This window comes from Lagenorhynchus albirostris, chromosome 17, assembly GCF_949774975.1.
Source record: "Lagenorhynchus albirostris chromosome 17, mLagAlb1.1, whole genome shotgun sequence".
Lineage (NCBI taxonomy): Eukaryota > Metazoa > Chordata > Mammalia > Artiodactyla > Delphinidae > Lagenorhynchus > Lagenorhynchus albirostris.
The window spans coordinates 57,109,489-57,122,192 of NC_083111.1; the positions used below are offsets into that span (position 1 = coordinate 57,109,489).

General features: G+C 34.6%; 1 protein-coding gene across 3 annotated transcripts in view; it reads right to left on the reverse strand.

The window, feature by feature from the left end:
* The window catches only part of CSMD3 (CUB and Sushi multiple domains 3), a 1,076,690-nt gene that overhangs the window by 109,858 nt on the left and 954,128 nt on the right, over positions 1-12,704 (reverse strand). For all 3 annotated transcript variants that reach the window (XM_060127236.1, XM_060127235.1, XM_060127234.1), the window contains 2 exons: positions 11,439-11,555; positions 8,187-8,396 (listed from right to left, as the gene is read on the reverse strand). In XM_060127236.1, the coding sequence (XP_059983219.1) occupies positions 8,187-8,396; positions 11,439-11,555 (327 nt within the window). The remainder of the gene's footprint in view (positions 1-8,186; positions 8,397-11,438; positions 11,556-12,704) is intronic.

Genomic DNA, 12,704 nt, shown 5'->3' on the forward strand with positions numbered 1-12,704 from the left:
CGGGAGGACTCTCTGGGAAGGGTGGGAAAGGAGCAGTGGGCGATCACCTGGCCCACTCAGGCTGGGGAGCCTGTTGAGCATCCAAGCCGGTACCCCCCCTCTAAAGCCCCCTCCAGGCCACGTGGGTCCTTGGGGGCATAGGAGGGAGGCTGGGGACATTCTTAGAAGAAGGCAGGAGGAGCCATCCAGGAGGAGTGGGAGAGGAGCAGAGGGCGATTGCCCCGCCCACTCGGGCCCAGGGAGCCTGCTGAGCTCTCAGGCCCATCCTCAGCCCTCCAAAGCCCCCTCCAGGTTGTGCTGGTCCTTGGGGACATAGGAAGGAGGCTGAGTGGAGAGCACAAGAGGCAGGCAGGAGGGGCCCTCTGGGAAGAATGGAAGAGGGATGGAGGGCAATTACCCCACCCACTTGGCCCAGGGAGCCTGCTGAGCTCCCAGGCTGGTCCCCTGCCCTCCACAGCCATCGCCCCCGCCCCCCTGGCCACATTTGTCCTGGGGGTGTAGGAGGGAGGCTGGGGAGATCAGGAGAGGCAGGCAGGAGGGTCCCTCCTAGACTGGAGGAGCAACAGAGGAGAGGAGGGCATTTGCCCTGCCCACTTGAGCCCGGGAAGCCTGCTGGGCTCTCAGGTGAGGTTCCCTGTCCTCTGAGACCAGGAGTGGACAGCACATCTGGGTCCCTTCTGTTCCTTGAGCCTAAGCCTCACCCCCCACTGCCTCCAGGGCCTATCCAGCCCTGTGGGTCCTAAGCATAGGCCCACCCACTGCCCAAACCTTGCCCTTGCTTAGGTCCCACCCTGCACAGCCAAGACCTTCCCCTCTGCCTTTTTTTTCTTTCTTTTCCCTCCTCGTCTTTTTTACTATTGTGGTACTGATGTACATTCTGGATGTTGATTCATCTATATTTTTATTTTTATATTCATTCTAAAACATCTGTTAGTTTCCTAGTCTAATTTTATTTTTTATTTTGTTATCGTTCTCTCTTTTTTTTTTTTGCCACCCCATGCAGCTTGCAGGATCTTGGTCCACGAGCTGGGGTCATGCCAAAGCTCCTGCAGCAGGAACTCTGAGTCTGAACTGCTGGACTAACAGAGAACCTCAGACGCCAGGAAATATTCATCAGAGTGAGGTCTCATGGAGCTCCTCATCTCAGCACCAAGACCCAGCTCTACCCAATAGCCTACAAACTGCAGTGTCGGAAGACTCAGGCCAAACAACCAGTAAGACAGGAACACAATGCCACTCATAAAAAAAGAAAAAAGAGACAGCAAAAAAATATGTCATAGATGAAGGAGCAAGGTAAAAACCTACAAGACCAAATAAATGAAGAGGAAATAGGCAATCCACGTGAAAAAGAATTAAGAGTAAGGATAGTAAAGATGATCCAGAATCTCAGAAGTAGACTGGAGGCACAGATTGAGAAAATAAAAGAAATGTTTAACAAAGATCTAGAAGAACTAAAGAACAAATGAACAGAGATTAACAACACAATAACTGAAATGAAAAATACAGTAGAAGGAATCAATAACAGAAAAACTGAGGCAGAAGAATGAATAAATGAGCTGGAAGACAAAATGGTGGAAATAATTCCTGATGAGCAGAATGAAGAAAAAAAGAATGAAAAGAATTGAAGACAATCTCCGAGACTTCTGGGACAACACTGAACGCACCAATATTCGAATTATAGGGGTACCACAAGAAGAACAGAAAAATAAAGGGTCTGAGGAAATATTTGAAGAGATTATAGTCTAAAACATTCCTAACATGGGAAAGGAAATAGTCACCCAAGTCCAGGAAGCACAGAGAGTCCCATACAGGATAAACCCTAGGAAAAACATACCAAGACACATATTAATCAAACTAACAAAAATTAAGTTCAAAGAAAAAATATTAAAAGCAGCAAGGGAAAAACAAAAAATAACATACAAAGGAATCCCCATAAGGTTATCAGCTGAGGAACTCTGCAGGCCAGAAGGGAGTGGAAGGATATAAAGTGATGAAAGAGAAAAACCTACAACCAAGATTACTCTACCCAGCAAGGATCTCATTCAGATTCGATGGAGAAGTCAAAAGCTTTACAGACAAGCAAAAGCTAAGAGAATTCAGCACCACCAACCCAGCTTTATAACAAATGCTAAAGAAACTTCTCTAGGTGGGAAACACAAGTAAAGAAAAAGACCCACAAAAAAAACCCAAAGCAATTAAGAAAATGGTAATAGGAACATACATATCGATAATAACCTTGAATGTAAATGGATTAAATGCCCCAACCAAAAGACAGACTGGCTGAATGGATACGAAAACAAGACCCATATATATGCTGTCTACAAGAGACCCACTTCAGACCTAGGGAAACATACAGACTGAAAGTGAGGGGATGGAAAAAGATATTCCATGCAAATGGAAATCAAAAGAAAGGTGTAGTAGCAATATTTGTATCAGATAAAATAGACTTTAAAATAAAGACTGTTACAAGAGATAAGGAGGGACACTACATAATGATCAAAGGATCAATCCAAGAAGAAAATATAACAATTATAAATGTTTATGCACCCAACATAGGAGACTTAAATAAATAAGGCAAATGTAAACAACCATGAAAGGAGAAATCGACGGTAACACAATAATAGTAAGGGACTTGCAAACCCCACTTACACCAATGGACAGATCATCCAAAGAGAAAATAAATAAGGAAACACAAGCTTTAAATGACATATTAAACAAGATGGACTTAATTGATATTTATAGGACATTCCATCCAAAAACAACAGAATACACTTTCTTCTCAAGTGCACATGAAAGAATCTCCAGGATAGATCACATCTTGGGTCACAAATCAAGCCTCAGAAAATTTAAGAAAATTGAAATCATATCAAGCATCTTTTCTGACCAAAACACTATGGGATTGGAAATCAATTACAGGAAAAAGGATGGTAAAAAACACAAATACATGGAGGTTAAACAGTGAGCTACTAAATAACCAAGAGATCACTGAAGAATCAAAGAAGAAATTAAAAATACATGGAAACAAATCACAACGAAAACATGACGACCCAAAACCTATGGGAATCAGCAAAGCAGTTCTAAGAGGGAAGTTTATAGCAATTCAATCTCACCTCAAGAAACAAGAAAAATATCGAATAAACAACCTACCCCAAATTTAAAACAACTAGAGACAGAAGAACAAAGAAAACCCAAAGTCAGTAGAAGGAAAGAAATCATAAAGATCTGAGCAGAAATAAATTAAATAGAAATGAAGAAAGCAATAGCAAAGATCAATAAAACTAAAAGTTGGTTCTTTGAGAAGATAAAATTGATAAACCCTTAGCCAGACTCATCAAGAAAAAAAGGGAGAAGACGCAAATCAATAAAATTAGAAATGAAAAAGGAGAAATCACAACTCACACTGCAGATATACAAAGCATTATAAGAGACTCCTATAAAAAACTATATGCCAAAAAAATGGACAACCACAAAGAAATGGACAATTTTCCAAGATTGAACCAGGAAGAATTAGAAAATATAAACAGACCTATCACAAGTAATGAAATTGAAACCATAATTAAAAATCTTTCAACAAACAAAAGCCGAGGACCAGATGGCTTCACAGGTGAATTCTATCAAATATGTAGAGAAGAGTTAACATTGATACTTCTCAAACTCTTCCAAAAAATTTCAGAGGGAGAAACACTCCAAAATTCATTCTATGAAGCCACCATTCCACTGATACCAAAACTAGAAAAAGATATCACAAAAAAAGAAAATTATAGACCAATATCACTGATGAACAGAGATGCAAAAATCCTGAACGAAATACAGCAAACAGAATCCAACAACAATCAAACACTACGATCAAGTGGGATTTATCCCAGGGATGCAAGGATTATTCTGTATATGCAAATTAATCAATGTGATACACCACATTAACAAATTAAGGAATAAAAACTATATGATCATCTCAATAGATGAAGAAAAGGCTTCTGAAAAAATTCAACACCGATTTGTGATAAAAACTCTCCAGAAAATGGGCATAGAGAGAACCTACCTCAACATAATAAACGCCATATATGACAAACCCACAGCAAACATCATACTCAATGGTGAAAAACTGAAAGCATTTCCACTAAGATCAGGAACAAGACAAGGATGTCCAGTCTCACCACTCTTATTCAACATAGTTTTGGAAGTCCTAGCCACAGCAATCAGAGAAGAAAAAGAAATAAAAGGAATATAAATTGGAAAAGAACAGGTAAAACAGTCACTGTTTGCTGATGACATGATACTGTACATAGAAAATCCTGAATATGCCACCAGAAAACTACTAGAACTAATCAATGAATTTGGTAAGGTTGCAGTATTCAAAATTAATGCAAACAAACCTCTGGCATTCCTATACACCAATAATGAAAAATCAGAAAGAGAAATTAAGGAAACACTTCCATTTACCATTGCAACAAAAAGAATAAAATACCTTGGAATAAACCTGCCTAAGGAGGCAAAAGACTTGTACTCAGAAAACTATAAAATACTGATGAAAGAAATCAAATATGACATAAACAGATGGAGAAATATACCATGTTCTTGGATTGGAAGAATCAATATTGTGAAAATGACTATACTACCCAAAGCAATCTACAGATTCAATGCCATCCCTATCAAACTACCAATGGCACTCTTCAAAGAATTAGAACAAAAAATTTTACAATTCATGTGGAAACACAAAAGACCCTGAATAGTTAAAGCAATCTTGAGAAAGAAAAACAGCTTGAGGAGTCAGGCTCCCCAACTTCAAAATACACCACAAAGCTACAGTAATCAAGACAGTATGGTACTGGCACAAAAACAGAAATATAGATCAATGGTACAGGATAGAATGCCCAGAGATAAACGTATGCACATACAATCACCTAATTTATGACAAAGGAGGCAAGAATATACAATGGAGAAAAGACAGCCTCTTCAATAAGTGGTGCTGGGAAAACTGGAGAGCTACATGTAAAAGAATGAAATTAGAACACTCCCTAACACCATACACAAAAATAAACTACAAATGGATTAAACACTTAAATGTAAGACCAGATACTATAAAACTCTTAGAGGAAAACACAGGAAAAACATTCTTTGACATAAAACAGAACAAGATTTTTTTTACCCACCTCCTAGAGTAATGGAAATAAAAACAAAAATAAACAAATGGGATTTTATTAAACTTAAAAGCTTTTGCACAGCAAAGGAAATCATAAACAAGACAAAAAGACAACCCTCAGAATGTGAGAAAATACTTGCAAATAAAACAACAAAGGATCATTTTCCAAAATATACAAATAGTTCATGGAGCTTCATATGAAAAAAACAAACAATCCACTGAAAAATTGGGCGGAAGACCCAAAAAGACATTTCACCAAGGAAGACATACAGATGGCCAAGAGGCACGTGAAAAGATGCTCAACATCACTAATTACTAGAGAAATGCAAATCAAAACTACAATGAGGTATCACCTCATGCCAGTCAGAATGGCTATGATCAAAAAATCTAGAAACAATAAATGCTGGAAAGGGTGTGGAGAAAAGGGAACCCTCCTGCACTGTTGGTGGGAATGTAACTTGATATAACCACTATGGAAAACAGTATTGAGGTTCCTTAAAAAACTAAAATTAGAACAACCATATGACCCAGAAATCCCACTACTGGGCATATAATACACCCTGAGAAAACCATAATTCAAAAAGAGACATATACCACAATGTTCTTTGCAGCACTATTTACAATAGCCAGGACATAGAACCAACCTAAGTGTCCATCGACAGATTAATGGATAAAGAACATGTGGCACATATTTACAATGGAATATTACTCAGCCATAAAAAGAGACGAAATTGAGCTATTTGTAATGAGGTGGATAGACCTAGAGTCTGTCATACAGAGTGAAGTAAGTCAGAAAGAGAGAGACAAATACCGTATGCTAACACATATATATGGAATTTAAAAAAAAAAAATGTCATGAAAAACCTAGGGGTGAAACAGGAATAAAGACACAGACTTACTAGAGAATGGACTTGAGGCTATGGGGAGGGGGAAGGGTAAACGGTGACAAAGCGATAAAGAGGCATGGACATATATACACTACCAAAAGTAAGGTAGTTAGCTAGTGGGAAGCAGCCGCATAGCACAGGGAGATCAGCTCGGTGCTTTGTGACCGCCTGGAGGGGTGGGATAGGCAGGGTGGGAGGGAGGGAGACGCAAGCGGGAAGAGATATGGGAATATATGTATATATATAACTGATTCATTTTGTTGTGAAGCTGAAACTAACATACCATTGTAAAGCAATTATACTCCAATAAAGATGTTAAAAAAAAAAGAAAAAAAAAAGAAAAAAATAAATAGAATAAAGAACTAGTGAAAAAAATAATATAAAATTCAGTGTAATTCTCAAATAATATCTAGTGATCCTTGTAATACATTGTGGCACATGTCAATAATATTAATACAGCATTATATCAATAACAGTAACAAATGCTATATCTTTTAGGATTTTATTATGGAAATAGTGAATCTTTTTTCAAGGGCACATTGCCTGAGAAATATAGTTAATAAAGTTCAAAAAAAAAAGACAACAACAAAAAAAATAAAGTTCTGATTCTAATTTTACCTCATTCAAATAAGAATATTGCCCTGAGAGGTTGAGGGAATTTGACGGCATAGAAAAGAAGATGAAGTCAGGTTCATCAAGCCCTGTGCACTTGCTAGAGAAGGACCACATAGATAACTCTGAGTCCTCCAGCAGCAAAAAAGAAACTCAGTCAGTTCCCCAACAATTTTTGAAATAATTAGTTTCCTTGGGAACACGGTTAATTTTGAACCAAGAGATTACAAAAATTATTCCTATTTTATGTAAAGGATGATGTGTGATATGCTGCTCTTAAATTATGTATGCAAGCATAATACAAACTGTAATCATTTTAGACCCATGTAGTTGGATGTTACAATGTCTATTTTAACTACTCTTAAATTTCCTTTTGTGTATATACTTTTATTCAGCAAATATTTATTGTGCTCTTACTCTTCTAGGCACTTGAGATACATCAATGAACAACACAAAGATGACTGCTCTGGTGGAGCTCACATCCAAAAGTATCACATACTCGTAAATCAACTATACCTCAATAAAAAATAATTTAATTTATTTATATATATAATTAATTATATAATAATATTATAATTATTATATTATAATTTAATTATAATAAAATACTTTTAATTTAAAATTAAAAAAACCAAAAATATCACATACTCATTAAATCCTTAATAGTGCAGATACATAATCAAAGTTTAAGTTAATTTTGATTAAATATTACAGTCATTGGAACTGCATTGTTTGTGTAAAATATCATCATAACTTTAAATATTTAATTTTAAATCTTAGACTTTTAAGATCTGAAATAGTATAGTAAAAATAGCTAAACTGCACTAAATATTTACTAATGATATACATCACGATAAATATTTTACATTCATTTTATCATATAAAGTTCAAAACAACTTATCTGAGAGGTACTATTACTAACACCATTATGAAAATGAAGAAATGGACTTGTGCCCTAGGCCACTTAAGACTGAACGTAGAGAATCAGCATTTAAGCCTAGGTCTCCCAGCTGTATATTTCAAAGGGATGAAAATCATGCTCAAGGTCATGCAGCAGTTTTATACTAGAAATAGGCCTAATATGATTGTCAAATTATTTATTTTATATTCTCATAGCAATAGAATGGTATCAAGGACGGTTATGTTATTCTTTCATTATAAAGTAAAAGAAAATAACTTTACATATAGTAGATGAGTACCACAATATATCTTTTCAATATACTTATTCTAGTATAAAAGCAGAGATAAATCTTGCCTATCCACCATGCCTTGCTTGGCTGCCTTGCCTTGACTTGCTTAATTTGACTGTGTATTAAAATTAATTCAATCCTTTTTTCATGGTTAGAATTTGTAAGGCCTCAGAAAGACATCATTTCCCCCTATATAGTTGACTGAAAATAGCATTATTTAAAACTCTACCTAACTGAAGCTTGCTTTGATTTAGGTTCCTTTTTTTTCTAAAACACAATATAGAAAATGCTTAGAGTTAGATCGTTAATAGCTGTTTGGAGGCTAAAAAGCTTTCATATTTTTATTATTCCTCTCACCTTGGTAAACAATGTGGAACCCTTGTTTGTTTTGTGAATAGTCACTGTGAAAATACAAGCTGGTTTCATGGGTCGTGCTAAATAGGGAAGATGATATTTGAGGACCACTAAGTCGGCCAATAACAGTACTAGTTTCTGCAGATCCACTTCTTACTTCCAAATAATCATGTATGGTTTCTGTAGAAAAATTTACAAACTGAAGATGCACACCTAAGGAAGAAAAACAAACATAATGCTACTCTATGTTTTTTACCAAATTAAATGCACACATATACACAAACACATGCTCGCATTAATGTGCTTAAGATACGTTTCCATTTAAGTTGAGAGGCATACTCTCAAGATCTGGGCCATGGGTCTGCTGTCTGCCCAGGGCAATTAGCTGTGCTATAGTTGAAAGTAACAGAATACTGTTCTCAAATGCCCACTATTTGTCACATGGGAAAATCTCATTTTACTACATTGTCACCATAGCAAAACTAATCAAGAAAGTGGCTTTCTTGCTCTTTAATACCATTTAAAACTGTATCAACCAATTTTTAAAGATGAAAAGCCACTCAATAATTTGTATTTTGTAAAAGGGCAATTTGAAGCCAAAATATGACTGCAAAGTTTTATATATTAACATAATCAGATTTCACGACTGTGTTAGAAATTAGTCATATACAGGGGATAAATTAACTTCTCCAAAATATCATTTTTAAGCATGTAATTTTCAGCGTGCTCTTTTAGTATTTTCTCATCAGAAGATAAAGCCAAATTTTATGTAATATTCCCAATAAAATCTAGAGGTTATTGCTATATGCTATCATATTACAAAATAGTCTTAATATCTTTATAAACATAACTAGAATATGAGGTAGTTAAATATCTCTGGGATGGAGAAAAATAAAATAAAACCTCTATTGAGGTATGTTTCCTTAATTCAATTAATATTTGATTTTTACTGAATTTGATGTTTTTTTTTCCACAACTACCATTCTGCAAATTGTTAGTAATAAAATCTGACATTTATTGTGTTTTCTTTTTGCTAGGCACTGTTTTAAGTTTTTATACATGCTAACTTATTTAATGCTCATAGTTACAAGAATGAGGAAACTGAGGCACAGAGAAGCTAAATAATATGCTGTTTACACAACATCCTAAAAGAGGTGAAATTCAAACGCAGACATTCTGGCTCCTGAGCTCTTGCTCTTAATAACTAGTGAGGTTCTCAAGTGAAGTCATATTTTGTTCCTGGAAAAAGAGTTCCATGGAAATTTGCTGTTACATTGAAAAAGAGTTCCATGAACAAATAAATTTGGGAATTACTGAAAATATGCTTTAAAATATTAAACACGTTCCTGGACAATCAGACAATCTTCTTAAAACTTTGAATATACTATCTTAATATGTGAGGCTACAAGAAATGCATATTTTTCTAAAATTTTCCTGAGCCCCTTTTCACAAATTATGTTGTCCATAATTGTTTCACAGGCAAGAGAAAATACTTCTTTAACTGTTGATGTGTATTCAATTTTCTTTTAAACATTTATAAATTATCTATTCAAATACATTAGAAGCAATATTTGATTTAGCCAAAACTCAAAGAAAACAGTGGGATTATTTAAATGTAACCAAATCAGAAATGGTCTCATGTTTTCATTTCTAAAATAGAGATGCATATTCTTTTTAATTTTTAATAAACTTGGTTTTTAAAATCAATGAAGTATTAGCAAGAGCTAAGTTGAAGGTGACATAATGACACTATTGCAAATACACGTAATAATTTATTTTAAAATAATTCACTTAGCTCCATAAATGACATGGGATGAGCCCTCTTAAGTGGCTAGTAAAAGACATAAGGATAACCATACTGTTTCAAATCTATTATTCATTTATTCTCTTTCAATCAAAGGGCATAGAATTTGACTACAACTTCAAATTAAGGGTATTCCCATGTTGTAGCCAGAATAATTCTCATTAGAAAGCCCCCCAGCATTCTTCTCTCAGTGGCCTACTGGTCTCCCAAAACCTCAGGCCAGTCATATAGCGTTCAAGTTTGTTGAATTTCTTTAGCTTTCTTATCTGCATTTTTCCATGTGTCAGTCTGTTTACCTAGAATTTCTTTCCTGTTCCTCACAAGCTGACCCTCTTTTATGGGCTTACTCTTACTTATATTTAAAGCCACAGTTCACACATCACTTCCTCTGATAAACCTTTTTTGCATTTCCTGGACTAGGCTGGATGCCTGTGTACAATCCTGTACTCTTTATTATACTTCACTGCAATAACATATTTGACTATTTGTCTCCTCATTGTGACTGTAACTTAACTGGGAAAAGGTACAAAGTCTGTTTTACTATGCATTTTATCCCTAGCACCTAGCACAATACCTGGAGTATAATGTGTACATGCTCAGTACAGAATTGTCAAAACTATGAGTTTCTGTGAATTTATGTAAAACATTTCAACATGAATTTTCATTCTGAGGCTATAGATGCTTTTGGGTAAATGAGGTACCCAAATTTAGTCCTCAATAAGTGAGATAGTACAGAATATCTTAATTGCTCTAAATCCACCAGGTTTGTATTTCAAGGAGTATCTACTCATCTTATTCTTCTGTGATTTAATGAATAAGTCTATCCTCAATCTAACACTTCTATTTATGCATTTACAGACTAATGGGATATAAAAAAGCTGCAAAAATACGTTAGTGACACAAGAGGGAAAATAATTTATTAAATGTAATACATATATAATGCAATATATCCAAACACTGGCAATTGTAATATTAGAATTAGAAAGGTATTACATCTACACAGGTGTTTATATCTAACAGTAGAAAAATTGTACTAATACTTTTCAAATGTAAATCTTATTTATTTACAATGGCAGCTGGATTCAATAGATTACCAGAAAATAATTTATCTATGTACTGCTTGGTTTCAACAAGTAGAAAAGAGTTACAGAAACAATTATACATGAAAATCATGTTGAACTTAATCATTGCCACACACATCTAACTCAGGCTATATCTGTACATATTGATTGGAAAGTATCATAAACTGTATCTATTTATCATCTATGTATGAAATTTTAAAACGCCCATATTCTTTCAATTATCCAAGTACTCCAAGTGAAATGTATATAATCCCAAAGTAAACTATAATTTGTGAATATTTCATAAGTTCTTATTAGACTTTGTTATTTCTTTGTAAGGATGCATTAATAATATAAAAATACTCTTTCACGTGTTTTTAATATACATACCAAAACCTATGGGCAGCTTGATTGTCCACGTGCAATCTAAACTGCTGGGGTAGTTTCCAGGAAACCCAGGGCTGAGGATCACACCACTGAAATCTGACATAGAACCACCACACTGCGCTGCAAGAGAATAGAGGTCCCACTTAAGCCAAAGTACTTTATTGTATTAAAAACAGACTGAAATTATTTCAAGTCTGAATCAAGTGTCTGAGTTAAAACTGGTATAAATTTGAATATTGTCAACTCTCATTCACCATGTACTAGTAATCAAATATAATCAATTGACAAGGCATTTTGTAAAATAGCATAAAAGGGTAACATACTTCGTTTCTCAGCAGTAAATACAAGCTAAATCAATTATTGTACAGAAAGGAGTAGCTCATGTGCAGTGAATACAATCAAACAAGGGCACATATCCTTTTCCATAGCAAGCAGTACATTTCTCATCCTGAAGTACTTCTAGAAATGTTGTGATTCATTCAAAAGATAATATAATTTATAGTAAAATCAAATTTATCCTATATAATAAAATGTAAATTTTCCAGTTTAATTTTATTAAAATATCACTTCCATCTAGTACTTCCCTTGTTAACAATATACAATGGAATACAGGCAATCAAAACGTAGTATTTTACCTAAAAACTGAGCAATTTGTTAACAGTAATAATTGGTGCTAGTCATATAGCAAGATGGAAATTGTCATATCATAATTTAGTGATATTTAAATTGATACAACCTTCTGAAAGCAATTTGGAAATATTAAAGCTTTTAAGTAGTTATATGCAATGACAGGAAGGCACATGAAAAACACTTATAAATAAAGAAATGTGTATAAGTGTGTAAATGTGTACCAAATGTGTATAAATGTATATCAAAAAGACAAAAAACTAAGCTAACAAAAGAGAGTAACTATACAAATTAGACTATGCTATGTGCCATAAAGCCATTTTAAAAATCAAATTTTTAAAAACATGTTATGGTATGGGAAATTCTTCTAAGTGAATGTCAAGAAGGAAAACATTATAAAAAATATACATACTGTAGAATCCCAAAACTTTAATTTGTTCATTAAACCATATTTATTGGATGCCTACTTAAGATAATAACTGTTCTTGGCACTGGGGATACAGTAATGAATAAAAGACCAAAACTCTGCTCTCATATCAGCAGAATATATATAGTAATTATTTTGTCCTATGTACTCTTTTATATTCTCAATTTTTATACTTAATTGGATATACACACACATACAGACCCCACATACATAAC